This window comes from Saimiri boliviensis, chromosome 13 (genome assembly GCF_048565385.1).
Source record: "Saimiri boliviensis isolate mSaiBol1 chromosome 13, mSaiBol1.pri, whole genome shotgun sequence".
NCBI lineage: Eukaryota > Metazoa > Chordata > Mammalia > Primates > Cebidae > Saimiri > Saimiri boliviensis.
The window spans coordinates 54,030,003-54,044,906 of record NC_133461.1 but is presented as its reverse complement, the minus strand read 5'-3'; the positions used below and the strand labels follow the sequence as shown (position 1 = coordinate 54,044,906).

At 45.3% G+C, this 14,904-nt stretch overlaps 1 protein-coding gene across 2 annotated transcripts in view; it reads left to right on the top strand.

Annotated features, from left to right (window-relative positions):
- Positions 1 to 14,904, top strand: part of RMC1 (regulator of MON1-CCZ1) — a 29,769-nt gene that overhangs the window by 12,437 nt on the left and 2,428 nt on the right. For both annotated transcript variants that reach the window (XM_039463632.2, XM_074383679.1), the window contains 9 exons: positions 1,461 to 1,601; positions 1,897 to 2,000; positions 4,432 to 4,521; positions 4,615 to 4,720; positions 6,140 to 6,251; positions 10,457 to 10,501; positions 10,754 to 10,807; positions 12,273 to 12,401; positions 13,432 to 13,538. In XM_039463632.2, coding sequence (XP_039319566.2) covers positions 1,461 to 1,601; positions 1,897 to 2,000; positions 4,432 to 4,521; positions 4,615 to 4,720; positions 6,140 to 6,251; positions 10,457 to 10,501; positions 10,754 to 10,807; positions 12,273 to 12,401; positions 13,432 to 13,538 — 888 coding nt within the window. The remainder of the gene's footprint in view (positions 1 to 1,460; positions 1,602 to 1,896; positions 2,001 to 4,431; positions 4,522 to 4,614; positions 4,721 to 6,139; positions 6,252 to 10,456; positions 10,502 to 10,753; positions 10,808 to 12,272; positions 12,402 to 13,431; positions 13,539 to 14,904) is intronic.

The window sequence follows — 14,904 nt, the reverse complement described above, 5'->3', positions numbered from 1 at the left end:
TGGCCAACATAGTGAAACCCCATCTCTAGTAAAAACACAAAAATTAGCCATGTGTGTGGTGGACACCTGTAATCCCAGCTGCTCGGGAGGCTGAGGCAGGAGAATCTCTTGAACCTTTGAGGTAGACGTTGCAGTGAGATTGTGTCATTGCACTCCAGCCTGGGTGACAAGAGCAAAACTCTGTCTCAAAAAAAAAAAAAAAAATCTTTGTAATGACTAACAGGAGAATTTTAAACTTTAGACAAATTCAGTACACACAGAAATAGAATTTTGTGCATGTGATTGCATGGAAAGGGTGGCTTGCTTTATGGAGGAGTTTCTTATGGTAATCATTTAAGTCTTTCTGTTCTCTGCAGTGGGAAAGCATACCTTAAAGTTACCTAGATGGTCTTCAGATCTTCAAGAAAAAAGTTAAAAAGAAGACTCTAGCACATCCTAATTATTATAGTTATTAGGAAGCTCACAGCTTCTGCCTCTGACCTGCACAGCAGTTCTTCATTGCAGTGTACCATGAGCATCAGTGTCTGGGGGGCTCTATACAGTGTTCCGTAATATCAAAATATTTAGAGTATATTTGAAATGTGCCTTGATTATAAAGCTCTGCATTTGTATGCAGTCTTAGGAACACAAACTGCTAGAAAAAGGGATCTCCTCCCAGGCCCCGTGTAGACTGGAGATTAGATGGAGGCCAAGCAGAAGGCAGATCTGCTGTGGGCTCGAAGTTGGCTGACTTAATACACGGGGTCCTGGAGGTGTCGATTTCTTTTGGCCATTTCATGGATGAAGGAGAATTTTGTTGTGCCTTGCTCTCAGGTATATGGTGCCCAAGCATGTGAAGGCACAGACATGGATTTTGGAAGGAAACAGCCTGCACAGGTGATAATTACTTTGTTAGGGTGCAGATTCGCTAACACACACTTACAGGCTTGTTTTTCATCTGGCTGATAGGGCCAGTGATGCCCACCTCTCAGTTGTGGCAAAGAGTAAATGAGTTAGGCTCTGTAAAGCACCAAGCATAGGGCTGGTTAAGTAGTAGGTATAAGAAGTACCCATAAGAATGTTCATTTCCTTTAGTGGGTTTCTTCTGCTTTTTATTCCCAGAGCGCACTGTCAGAATGTCATGACAGTTTGCTGTTTATTTATTTATTTATTTTTGAGACAGAGTCTCACTCTCCTACCCAGGAGGAGTATGATGCTGTGATCTCAGCGCATTGCAACCTCCGCCTCCTGGGTTCAAACAATTCTTGTGCCTCAGCCTCCTGAGTAGCTGGGATTACAGGTGTGTACCACCACACCCGCCTAACTTTTGTATTTTTAGTAGAGATGAGGTTTCACCATTTTGTCCAAGCTGATCTAGAACTCCTTACCTCAGGTGATCCACCCACGTCGGCCTCCCAAAGTGCTGTGAGTAGTTTGCTGTTTTTTTAAATGAAGATCCTGTTTCTTAAACATTCCTTCAGGTATTACCAGAGAAACGGAACCTGAAACTCTTGAAGAGCCACAATCTCAATGTGAATTGGTACATGTACTGCCCCGAGAGTGCTGTAATCTTGCTGTCTACAACGGTCCTGGAGAATGTCCTGCAGCCTTTTCACTTTCGGGTAAGAGGAAGCCTGTCCTGAAAACACCACCTTTCCCCTCTTGCCGCTGTTCCTATAGCATTCCAATGTGTCAAGCAGTTTAGGGACAGTTTCCTCCAACCGTAATGTCACCACTCTGACCACTAGAGGGCAGTCTGTGCACCCTTCAGCTCCTGGAGCCATTCTATGCTATGCAGGCAGAGGCTGTGAGAGGCCTCAGGGGATGGTGCAAAGGATGAAGTCTGTGTTTATCTTTATTGGTTTTACATAGGGAATGGTGAAACAAGGGGTTTAATAAGTTTTTTCCCCTAAACAGGCTGGCACTATGTCGAAGCTGCCCAAATTTGAGATTGAATTACCAGCTGCACCTAAGTCAACGAAACCCAGCCTTTCTGAAAGAGACATTGCAATGGCCACCATGTACGTCTGTGTCAGAGAGAATTCCGTCCTGTGACTGCTTTCAGTAATATGAATAATAGAGGAAGTATGTTACAAGCCTCACGGTGATTCCCTGACCCGTAGAACACATAAGGAGGACTCCCCTTATCTGGGTATTCAGTATCTAGATTCTGTGAACGTAGCCTGCAGTCTTTTTGGCATTTTTTGGATTTGATCAGCTTTGTGATGCTGAGGAAATCCTTTACTTTTCTAGCCTGATAAAACAAGAACACCAACCAATTTATTTCTTAGTATCTTTTTTTTTTTTTTTTTTTTTGAGACGGAGTTTCGCTCTTGTTACCCAGGCTGGAGTGCAATGGCGCGATCCCGGCTCACCGCAACCTCCGCCTCCTGGGTTCAGGCAATTCTCCTGCCTCAGCCTCCTGAGTAGCTGGGATTACAGGCATGCACCACCATGCCCAGCTAATTTTTTGTATTTTTAGTAGAGACGGGGTTTCACCATGTTGACCAGGATGGTCTCGATCTCTCGACCTCGTGATCCACCCGCCTTGGCCTCCCAAAGTGCTGGGATTACAGGCTTGAGGCACCGCGCCCGGCCTCTTAGTATCTTTTAGAATTTATTTTTTTCTTTTGAGACAGAGTTTCACTCTGTCACGCAGGCTGGAGTGCAGTGGTGTAGTCTCGGCTCACTGCAGCCTCTGCCTCCCAGGCTCAAGTGATTCTCCTGCTTCAGCCTTCTAAGTAGCTGAGACTATAGGCGTGTGCCACTTTGTCTGGCTAATCTTTGTATTTTCGGTAGAGACAAGGTTTCGCCACGTTGGGCAGGCTGGTCTCGAACTTCTGACCTCAGGTGATCCACCTGCCTTGGCCTCCCAAATTATAGGCATGAGCCACTGTGCCTGGCCAAGTTTTTTTTTAAAGCTAAGTTAAATCATAATTGTTCTAAATAAGAAAATAGATTAAGATATTTATGTAACAAGCATGGAACTGAATTACTTATATACGGAGGTATATTTTTATTTGCAAAAGTGGATATCTCAGCTTTTAAACTTTATAATGAAAATTTTAAGCACCCAACAGATACTGATAAAAAGAATTCCCATATGCCTATATCTCTGATTCGACAACAGTCAGAATTTTGCTTCTAATTTACTTCTGATTCTTCTGTGTCCTAAAACAGTGGTTTCCAAACTTTCAAACTTTTTAGTAGTTAGTATCATGCTCTTTTATTTATTTCTTCTTCTTTTTTGTTTAAAGTTACTCTTATGTGGCATCCCTGTTTATTTTGTAAATTTTTTGGGGAAAGTCTTGCTCTGTCGCCCAGGCTGTAGTGCAGTGTTGCGATCTCGGAGCACTGCAACCTCTGCCTCCCAGGTTCAAGCAGTTCTCCCACCTCAGCCTCCCGAGTAGCTGGGACTACAGACGCATGCCACCATATCTCCATAATTTTTGTATTTTCTGAAGAGATGGGGTTTTGCCATGTTGCCCAGGCTGGTCTTGAACTCCTAGGCACCTGAGCCTAGGATCAGTTGAGATCCTCTCACCTTGGCCTCCCAGAGTGCTGGGTTTATAGGCGTGAGTCACCGTGCCCAGCCAGCATTCTTGTTCAGATGGCAGTTAAAGTGAGAGCAGTCTTGGCTGAAGTGGAGGTGGGGTCCTGCTCCCTCCCATCTTGGTCTCCTCTTCGTCCCTGGGCAGGCCAGCACGGACTTTACCACTGGACTAGAATATGCATTCAGGAGCTATTCACAGCAACATTTATTAGATGGCACTTCATAAAAATAAGTAGCAAAGACAGCATGGTGGCACACACCTGTAATACCAGCGACTGGGGAGGCGAAGGCAGGAGGATCGCCTTGAGGCCAGTTCAAGACTAGCCTGGGCAACATAGTGAGACCCCATTTCTCCAAAAAAATTTAAAAATTAGGCAGACGTGGTGGCGCATGCATGTAGTCCTAGCTACTGGGGAGGCTGAGGTAAGGGAGGATCAACTAAGCCTAGCAGTAGGAGGTTGCAGTGAGCTATGGTTGCACCACTGCGTTCCAGCCTGTCTCTAAAAAATGAAAAAAAAAAAAAATACTGATTATATTTTCTTGTCGTTAAGGAATATACATTCATTATACAAAGCTTTGAAAACAGGAGAAGGAAAGAAACTTGGCATGTCACTCAAGGATAACTATTAACGTGTCTTTCCAGTCATTTTAGACTCTATGCTTAGGTTTGGGGTTTTCTTTTAAAAGATTATGATCAAGCTATATGTAGTGTGTATTCTCTTTTCTATTTAACTTTATATTAGGCTTTGAGTAACTGCACTTTCTTTGTAAACATTTTTATTGGCAGCAAAATATTCTATTAAGTGAATATCTCATAATTCACTTAACTGTGATGCCAGTTAGAAGAAAGGAATTTTGAATGGCCAGATGTGATTTATGTCTCATTGTTCTCTAATTAGATACGGGCAGCTGTATGTTCTCTTCTTGAGGCATCATTCTCGGACCTCCAACAGCACAGGAGCGGAGGTGGTCCTCTATCATCTACCACGGTAGAGTTGATGCTTTGTTTCCTCTCTCTCTGTGATTTTAAAATGTGAACTGCAGCTTGTTGATCTGCTGTTTTTCTTTCTGTCATCCTACAGAGAAGGTGCCTGTAAAAAGATGCACATACTGAAGTTAAATAGGACGGGAAAGTTTGCCCTGAATGTGGTAGACAACCTGGTAGTCGTGCATCATCAGGATACAGAGGTACAAGCTGTCTGCATTTCTTCCAAAGTTAAGGTTGCTTAAAGGCCTTGTGAAAATTGGCGGCTGGGCACGGTGGATCACGCCTGTAATCCCAGCACTTTGGGAGGCCAAGGCGGGCAGATTGCTTGAGCCCAGGAGTTCGAGACCAGCCTGGGCAACATGGCAAAACCCCACCTATATAAAAAATACAAAAATTAGGCTGGGTGAGGTGGCTCATGCCTGTAATCCCAGCACTTTTGGAGGCCAAGGTGGGTGGATCACGAGGTCAGGAGTTCAAGACCAGCCTGGCCAACATAGTGAGACCCTGTCTCTACTAAAAATACAAAAATTAGCCAGATGTGTGAACCACACCTATAGTCCCAGCTACTTGGAAGGCTGAGACAGGAGAATCGCCTGAACCCAGGAGGCGGATGTTGCAGTGAGCTGAGACCACATCATTACACTCTAGCCTGGGTAATAGAGTGGTACTGCATCTCAAAAACAAAACAAAACAAAAATTAGCCGGGTATGGTAGTGCATGCCTATAGTCCCAGCTACTTGGTGGGCTAAGGCTTCAGGATTGCTTGAGCCCAGGAGGTCAGGCTTCAATGAGCCAAGCTCGTGCTACTGCACTACAGCCTGGTTGATAGAGTAAGACTAGAAAGTGCATTTATATGCTAAAAGTTTTGGTCTTTCAGATGGAAATGGGTTTGGTAGTCTAGTTTAGAAAAAAGTGATTCTGTCAGTTGATTAAAGATAATTGAAGACTATTTCAGAAAGTAATGCTTGAGGGGAATTGACCTTTGGAAGAAGATGGGAATCCGCTCTGTCCCATGAGTACATGAATTCTCTCTTCAATTGTGAGCATGGATGACAGTGCTGGGGGATGACGGTTTTGAGACCGTGTGGACCAGAACAACTAGAATGGGTCCTGTGGCTGGGCTTCTGCTATAAAGAAGCCATTTCCCTCCTCTACCCTCCCAGAGGGTGGTGACACTTTCTGACATGTGAAGATGTCTCCAGTTGAAGTGACAGAGATCTGCTTAGGTCACTCTGCGTGAGCTCGTCAAAGGAGGCATGTCATAAATGCAGGAAATATGTGAGAGGAGAGAAAAATATTAAAAAGAGTTGTGACGTTAATGTCAAATTCCTCAAGTAAGAACTAGCCTGAAGGAAGGAAATGCAAACACAGGCTTTTTTTTTTTTTTTTTTTTAATAAAGATGGGGTTTCACCATGATGGCCAGGCTGGTCTTGAACTCCTGACCTCAGGTGATCCACCCACCTTGGCCTCCCAAAGTGCTAGGATTATAGGCATGAGCCACCACGCCCGGCCAAACACAGGCTTTTAAACGGATCCAAACAGCAAGATGGGATGGAATGAGAGGGACTGGGCAAACCATGATTCATTTTAGCCTCAGTCTTGTCTTTCTCCTCCTCAGACATCAGTCATATTTGACATCAAGTTACGGGGAGAGTTTGACGGCTCCGTTACCTTCCACCACCCGGTGCTTCCCGCGCGATCAATCCAGCCCTATCAGATCCCCATCGCAGGTAAAACGGGTTCTGTAGAGGAGTCTGCTGCCATTTCACCACGTGGATGGGTTCACCATGCTCTTTGGCAGTCATGTTAAAAGTGGAATGAGGAGTCTAAACAGAGATGACCAGATCTGTTTGACTTTGCCAGGGGCTATTTGTTCCAGTTTTGTTGTTGTTTTTGAGATGGAGTCTCACTCTGTCACCCAGGCTGGTGTGCAGTGGTACGATCTTGGCTCACTACAACCTCTGCCTCCCAAAAGGTTCAAGATTGTGAGGTATTCACTTGGTTCAGTTGCTTGAATACTTGTGAGAAGAGATAAGGTTCAAGTGAGTTTCCTGCTTCAGCCCTCCAGGTAGCTAGGATTACAGCCGTGTGCCACCATGCCCAGCTAATTTTTTTGTATTTTTAGTAGACATAGGGTTTCACCATGTTGGCCAGGCTGGTCTTGAACTCCTGGCCTCAAGTGATCTGGCCTTGGCCTCCCAAAAGGCTGGGATTACAGGCGTGAGCCACCACACCTAGTCCCAATTTTTGTATTTTTGGTAGAGATGGGGTTTTGCCATGGTGGCCAGACTGGTCTTGAATTCCTGACCTCAGGTGATCCTCCTGCCTTGGTCTCCCAAAGTGCTAGGATTACAGATGCGAGCCACCATGACCAGTCTATTTTAGTTTTTTTTTTTTTTTGGAGATGGAGTCTTGCTCTGTCACCAGGCTGGTGAGCAGTGGCATAATCTCGGCTCACTGCAACCTCCACCTCCTGGGTTCAAGCGATTCTTTGCCTCAGCCTCCTGAGTAGCTAGGACTACAGGCGCATGCCACCACACTGGCTGATTTTTGTATTTTTAGTAGAGACAGGGTTTCACCATGTTGGCCAGGATGGTCTCTATCTCTTGACCTCGTGATCCGCCCTCCTCGGCCTTCCAAAGTGCTGGGATTACAGGTATGAGCCGCGGCGCCTGGCCTTTTTTTTTTTTTTTTTAAATGTAACTACTACTGATCCAATGATCCTATAAGCTAAAATTGTGTTGTGAAAAAGCATCTTCTAAGATAGATGAATGTTCCTTGGGAGGAAATAGAATAGTTTATCTTCCCTGAGCTTTAGAATGGATCGTTGTGATTACCCGTTGATGGTAAAAGATGTCTTAATATTGAATACACCCATAACATTTTCTATTTGCCTAAGCTCTGTAACTCTGAAATTAACTTTGGCTGTGTGCTTGTTACTTGAACCTGGGATCACTTTTCTCTGTCTCACATTGTGATAAAGAGATGATAGTGTGATAGTGATGATGAATATTGCATTCTTTGGGACTGACAGTCACAAGAAGTGTTTAGGCTCACCCAAATCAGTCCTCCTCCTGCCTGGAGAGGTAGGGGTAGGAAGTCAGAATGGGGAGGTCAGGAATTCAGGAAAAGGGAAAGAAGTCATTTATTTGCTTTGTTTTGCTTTTTCCCAGTGTAATCAATTTTAAGATAGAACTGAAACAATGTTCAACACACACTTTGTCTCTCTCTCTCTCTCTTTTTTCCCCCCCTTAAACAGAACTTTATTTTCTCATAGTTCTGGAGGCTAGAAGTTCAAGATCAAGATGTCTGTGGGTTTGCTTTCTTCTGAGGCTTCTGTCCTTGCAGGTGGCCACCTTCTCACTGTGTCCTCGAAGGGTCTTTCTGCTGTGCCTGTCCTTTCCAGGAGTCTCTCTCAGCTCGCTTTTGAAGGAAATTGGAGTACAGAGTTGGCTATTTGGAGGTTTCAGTGTGCAGGCCATAGTCAGGTGGCTCACATTTGGAACCCTGGTACCAATGTGTTGTTCTTTGTCAGTTAGCACTGGGCGGGTTGACCCAGCCTGCAGTTAGGATTTCCTTGTACCTTTCACTCAGATTCAGAATTGGGCTCCGGCTGAAAGTTCAGCAAGAGCACAGTCATCAGCCTGCCTGCCCTGTCCTGCTGGATTGGCCAAAAGCTTAGTAACTTTCTGGGACAGTTGGAGGAAGGAGCTGGTTCTTACAGACGTTTGATTAGGTCTTTTGGCCTTCTGTGTTCTTTTGAGCTGCTTCCTTTTCCTTTGTAAATAATGTTAGCATTGAAAGAATAAATTGTGCCAAGGGATTGTCTTGTGTCTGCTGCCCACTTGCTGAAGGTAACTGCTAGTGAATTGGGGAAAAAAATTAAACATTTAGAACAAGCCTGTCCAGCCCATGCCTGTGGGCCACATGTGGCCCAGGACAGCTTTGAATGCAGCCCAACACAAATTCTTAAACATTCTTAGAACATCATGGGATTTTTTTTTTTTTTAAACTCATCGGTTAATGTTAGTGTATTCTGTATGTGGCCCAAGACCATTCTTTTTCTTCCAGATGTGGCCCAGGGAAGCCAAAAGATTGGACACCCCTGGCTTAGAAACTTTAACTCTATTCCAGTGGTACAGGACCAGTTAGGAGGCATCAGGTTCTAACCACCTGGCCATAATGGAACAGATGCGAGGCCTGGTCACAGTAATAGCCTGAGCAGAGATCAATAGGAGGAAGCCAGAACTCCACTGAGGATCTGGGAACCTAGGGAGTGTGGGCTGCAAAGTGTTTTCAGAGGTTAGTGACTCTCCTTTCGTTTCCTGCTGGGCTGTCAGCCCCGGCAGCTTGATGCATCTGTGTTGTCTTGCCTCTGTGCTGCCACTGGGTAGGCGCGCTCAGGAATGGAATGGGCTGTTTAGAAAGATACAACCAGCACTTTTGGGAAGAGTCAGCCACCCATTTTCTGTTTTTGGCATGTGAGACCAGTGGGTCTAAATCTGACTACATATTAGGATCATCTGGGGGCTTTAAAAACAAAAGCCCTCGCCTGACAATGTGCAGGTCAGTCAGAGGTGAGGGCCACGCACTCGGTGCAGACCTTGACCCTTAGGTCCAAAGTGCGAGTGTTATTCACCAAAGGTTGTCTGCCTGGGCTCTTTCCTACTTTTCGGTGATCTGTTCACAGTGACCCTTTCTCTGACCAGCTGATTGAAACCTGCCTTCTGATTGTACCTGGGAAATTGTAACAGAACCAGGAGTTGTGGTTGGCTTGTAGGGCTGCCTACATGGCACATGAACAGTATAACTGGTTGCTAAGGGTCCCTGTCATGTGAGGTTTTGGGGGTCTGCTTCCCAAATGAACTCACTGTGCCTGAACCTATTCTGTGCAATGGATAATCAAGCTAATTATTTAGACGTAAGTGGCTGGGTGTGGTGGCTCATGCCTGTAATCCCAGCACGTTGGGAGGCTGAGGTGGGCAGATCACTTAAGCCCAGGAGGAGTTTGAGACTAGCCTGGGCAACACACAGACCTTGTCTTTACAAAACGAACAAAAGGTATCAGGGCATGGTCACATGCCTGTAGTCGTAGCTACACCAAAGGCTGACGCAGGAGGATCACTTGAGCCAAGGAGTTCGAGGTGATAGTGTGTTATGATCAATTACTGCACTCAAGCCTGAGCAACATCCTATCTCTTTAAAAAAACAACAAAAAAGGCCAGGTACCGTGGTTCACGCCTGTAATCCCAGCAATTTGGGAGGCTGAAGTGGGTGGAGCAGTTGAGGTCAGGAGGTCAAGACCAGCCTGCCAACATGGTGAAACCCCATCTCTACTGAAAACACAGAAAAAATTAGCCAGGTGTGGTGGCACATGCCTGTAATTTCAGCTACTTGGGAGGCTGAGGAAGGAGAATATCATGAACCTGGGAGGCAGAGGTTGCAATGAGCCAAGATTGTGCCAGTGTACTGCAGCCTGGGTGATAGAACGAGTCTCCATCTCAAAAAAAAAAAAAAAAGAAAAAAAAAAACCATAATTAAGGTATGGTAAGCTACAAGCCACATTTATTTGAAACATTCTCTGTTGATGATCTGGGTATTTGATTTTGAATCCTCCAAGTAAATCTCTCAGTTCCTTAATGTGCATATATAAATGATCATGAGTCATCTTTGGTTATTAAAACCCAAACCACAGTGATTGAAGCCTTGACATGCTTGCTTTTTCTTGGTGAGATTTTCATGGATTGTTCTCAACTCCTTCCCCCTTCCTCCCCATAAGTGCTCTCAGTGAGACGGAATAGTCATTTCTTCCTTAATTACAATAGAAGAAACATTTCCTAATGACATTAAAAAGTGTTGACTTTTGTGTCTTAAGTACTGGCACTTGCAGCATTTTCTGACCGCACTGTTGCACTCATGTTGTCTCAATTCGTAGGTCCTGCTGCTGTGACCAGCCAGTCTCCTGTTCCATGTAAACTCTGTATCCTTTACTAAGGCGTTGGCACCATGCACAAAAGGGAAAGTGGTTATCCTTACAGAGGGGCCCTGAAGCCCTTCCCTGGGCAGCTGTGAATAATGCTCTGAGAGCCACTCCTCAGGCAGCCTCCCTGACTGTCCAGGGGCCCGGTGTCTAGGGTGGACTCAGCACATGGGCAGGGGCATGTGCTAATGGAAACTGGGTTTATCTTTTGTTTTCATCTATACCTGGTTTAGAATTTCCTATAATATGTGGATTCTTCATCCTGGATTGTTTTTCAACCTGACATCATCATCAGTGCAAGCCAAGGTAGGTCAGTGGGGACACTTGTCGTTTTAGAACCTGGTGCTTGTTGACTTTGGATCCCAGTTGTAGCCAGGGACATTTGGCGAATCTGAGAAATGACCTCTCCTTTCAACCTTGGGAATGGGTTTTTTAAGATCAAGAACATATACTACTTTTTATAATTAAAGCAACAACTAAGAATGCCATTCCCCTGCTTAAGCCCATTCTGGAAAGCCAGACTCCATCCCAGGATGGGTGGGAAGCCGGACTCCATCCCAGGGTGGATGGGAAGCCGGACTCCATCCCAGGGCGGGTGCAGCTGGACTCCATCCCAGTGTGTCTGTCTCCCTTCGTGTCTCACATCGACCTTCCCTCCGGTGCTCTTGCCCTTTTCTGTTCTGCGTGAGCCCAGGAGATGTGCTACTCTTTCTGGCCTTGCTGGCAAAGCCTCCTTAGCCTGTTTTTTTCTCTTCCCAGGTAATCTCTTTATTAGAGAACTCTTATTTTTTTGAGGCAGTATCTCACTCTGTCACCCAGTGGTGTGATCTCAGCTTACTGCAGCCTTGAGCTCCTGGGCTCAGGCAATTCTCCCACCTCAGCCTCCTGAGTAGCTGTGCTTACAGGCGCACACCACCACGCCCAGCTAATTCATTATTATTATTTTTGTAGAGACAGGCTCTTGCCATATTGCCCTAACCTGTGTCTCTAATACCTCACCAAGCTGGTATTAGAGAATTTCCAATGTTACTCTTTAATCATCTGTGTATTTTCCTGCCTTTCCTCTGGGATTCTTGAGAATTTTTGAGGTGAGACTTAGCCCTGATGCTGTAGGCATCCCCTGTATATAGTGAATTCATTTCTCCCCTGTGCATCTCACTAGTGGTTTCCTGTACAGCTGCTCTGTACCTGCCTTGGGAGAACTGAAAAAGGGATCACTCAGATGAGTTTTATGTGGCACTTCAGTCTCCTGCAGAACCCCAGTCAAGAAAGGCCACAGCAGATGATGGCAGTGTGGGTGATCAGTACATTTATGAGTCGATGAATGGATGAGTTATGATGTTCCAGAGACAGCCTCTAGAGTTACCTTTTAAACTCACGAGCCATTGTCGGAGAAACCAAAGTACAGGACTGAAGTTGATGCCGCGTGTGGACATCTTTTTCTATTTTAAATGTTAAAAGAGGGACTAGGTCTAGGAAAGTCCCCGTTTGGCAAGAAGGACTAGGGAGCTACACCATTGATTTGCCCCTGAATGCCGAGGCTACTTGGGAAGAGTCATCCAGGTGTGTGGTAGTTTGGCCATCGGTCTTTCTGTTTTAGACATGCTCCTGAATGGCTTGGCTCTGCTCTGGTTAGGAGGAAAAAGCTACATTAACTGTACTTTGCAGCTTTTCATCACCCCCACCCCCGCCTGCCCGACAGATGTTTCGGGGAACTGCTTTTGTTAAGGTTTGCATCATACTGTTATGTTTGCTGCCTCATAAAATCCAGGTTACCTTTGGAACCTCCAAGTGAAACTTCAGCCCATAGTAAATCTCTTGCCAGACAAAGGAAGATTGATGGACTTTCTCCTCCAGAGGAAGGAATGCAAGATGGTCATCCTGTCTGTCTGTTCACAGAGTAAGTTGAATTCCTCCCCCTTGGTCTGGTTCCAGTATGAGGTCTGTGCTGCCAACACTTTTTATTGGGATGTAGGCTACATTGTTATGCCTTGTCTGTAACTCAGAGCCCTAATTCTTTATGTGAGGGGTGGCTATGTGACCCCCTGGGAAAGGCTGCTAAATGGAAAGATGACTTGTAGAGATACTGGTAGAAAATAACAATAAATAGGATGGTTCTGAATCAAAGCAGACCTAAACGTGAGCACACAGGAGGGGGAGTGGGCCACCACCCCTGGCCTTCACACACACCTCTTTCAGAATCCAAGCCATTGACTGCATATGTGTCTTTTTTAAGAATCCCCTACTGAGGCCAGGCATGGTGGTTCCTGCGTATAATCCCAGCACTCTGGGAGGCTGAGACATGAGAAATGCCTGAGCCGAGGAGTTTGAGACCAGCCTGGATGACATATCGAGACACTGTCTCTACAAAAAAAAAAAATTAGCTGAGTTTGGTGGTGCATACCTGTGGCCCCAGCTGCAGAGGAAGGACTGCTTGAGTCCAGGAGGATGAAGCTGCAGTGAGCTGTTTATGCCAGTGTACCTCCAGCCTGGGCGATAGAGCAAGACCCTGTCTAAAAAAAAAAAAAATCCCCTTCCCCTTCCAATATGTGCTGTTGGTGTTTTGCTGTTTTTGTTTTGGTTTTGGTAGAGATGGGGTCTTGCCTTGTTGCCTAGGCTGGTCTCAAACTCCCAGCTTAAGTGATCCTTCTGCCTCCGCTTCCCCACAGTGCTGGGAGGGATTAGGGGCGTGAGCCACTGAGCCTGGCCTGCTATAGCTTTTTTTTTTTTTTTTTTAAACTGTAACCAGAAAGGGATTATGAATGACTTCTAGGTGTCAGGACTTTAAAGTATTACATTTCTTTGAGTGTCCTTTAAAGGCACTTTTGCATTGGTAACCTTTTGAGATTAGTTTTTATCACAGCAATGTGTGGAAATTCTGAAGATGACGTGAAGTCGGTTTGATCTCTGTGAACATTGTGCCTTTCCAGTGTTAAGTGAGTCAGACAGAGCATCGCTGCCCGTGATAGCCACTGTTTTTGATAAACTCAACCATGAGTATAAAAAGTATTTGGACGCCGAGCAGAGTTATGCAATGGTGAGTTACATGGAGTATAACGGAGGGTTGTCCTCCATCCCCTCTCGGTATTTTCTAAGTAATTATGACGCAAAATTATTTCCTATGATTAGAATAATGTTACTGAGATTTGCTGCCTGCCATAGGGCAAGTTGGCAGTAGTGGGGGAGTCAGTTCAGGGCCCCTGCATCCCATGAGCTGGAGGCTGCATCTCACTTCATGCCTTCACCGTTTTCATTTTTCCTGTCTGTTTGATCTCGCCTGTAGATCCTTGGTCTACCTGTTTTATGGATGAGAAAAATCAGTCTCTGCTTTGCAATATTTCTGTTAAGCCAGAGCTAGGACTTAGTAAATTAAATTGGAAATATAATATCTATTTGCCACACCCCGTCAGTCAGCATCTGGTTGAGATAGCGATGATTCAGTGTTAGCACTTGCAGGGATGTTTGTAGTGAAAGTAATAACCATGGCTTATTGCTACCAAGTTCCGCTGTATCACTTGTACATCATATCTTCAGAAGCCAGAAAGAAGAAAAGTTTAGGACAAGGAGAATGAATTATTTCACTTCAAGAATCTGATTAGTCCTAGGCTGAAAATGGTTTTAAACAACAAAAGCCCCAGAACTCCACTCCCCTTTAGCTGTTCATGGAAGGGTAAGAGGTCTGGGACAGGTTACTGAAGAGAGCCAGTTGCCTGGATAGTGTCCATTCCCACCCTGACAGACATGAGGGATGGCTGAGTCCTTTTAGACCCTACTGCCGTGAGTGTCCTAGGCTGTGGGAATCAGTAGGTCTGATCCCAAGTGGCAGTTTCTGTGCTGTCCACACTGTGTGTGCTGGGCTCCAGAAACCGTTATGACTCAGCAGTGTGGGCCAGTAACCAGCCACATGAGTAGCACCTGGAGTTTCTCATAAATGCAGGTTCCCAGGCTGCACGCCACAGCTATTGCACAATCTGCATGGCTCTGAACTGCTTGAAAACGTGAGGTAAGGTCGTTAAGATCTCACCGAGCTTTCCTATTCAGAAGGACTTGGGATGCTCTGGCTTCCCACTTAAAAATCCCTGGAGACTCCATGCAGGAGCTACTCACTCACTGCGGGATCAGGACTTCATAAAGCAGGGATGCAGCAGGCCATTTCATTTTTGCCAGATAACAAATGCCCATAGTCCAGGATTAAGACACTTAGGAAGTTAAAAAATTGCAAGAGGTTAAAGTAAGATACATCTTAAGAGAAAACTCTTTTCAGTTTCATCTACCATGAAGATTGGAGTATTTTCAAGATGACCAATTCTGACTTCCTAGACTCTCCCCAGCCAGCACAGGAAAACTGGTTTTATCTAAGTTGAGAAAGAAGTCTTCTGCTCATATCCTAGGTCCACAAGAAT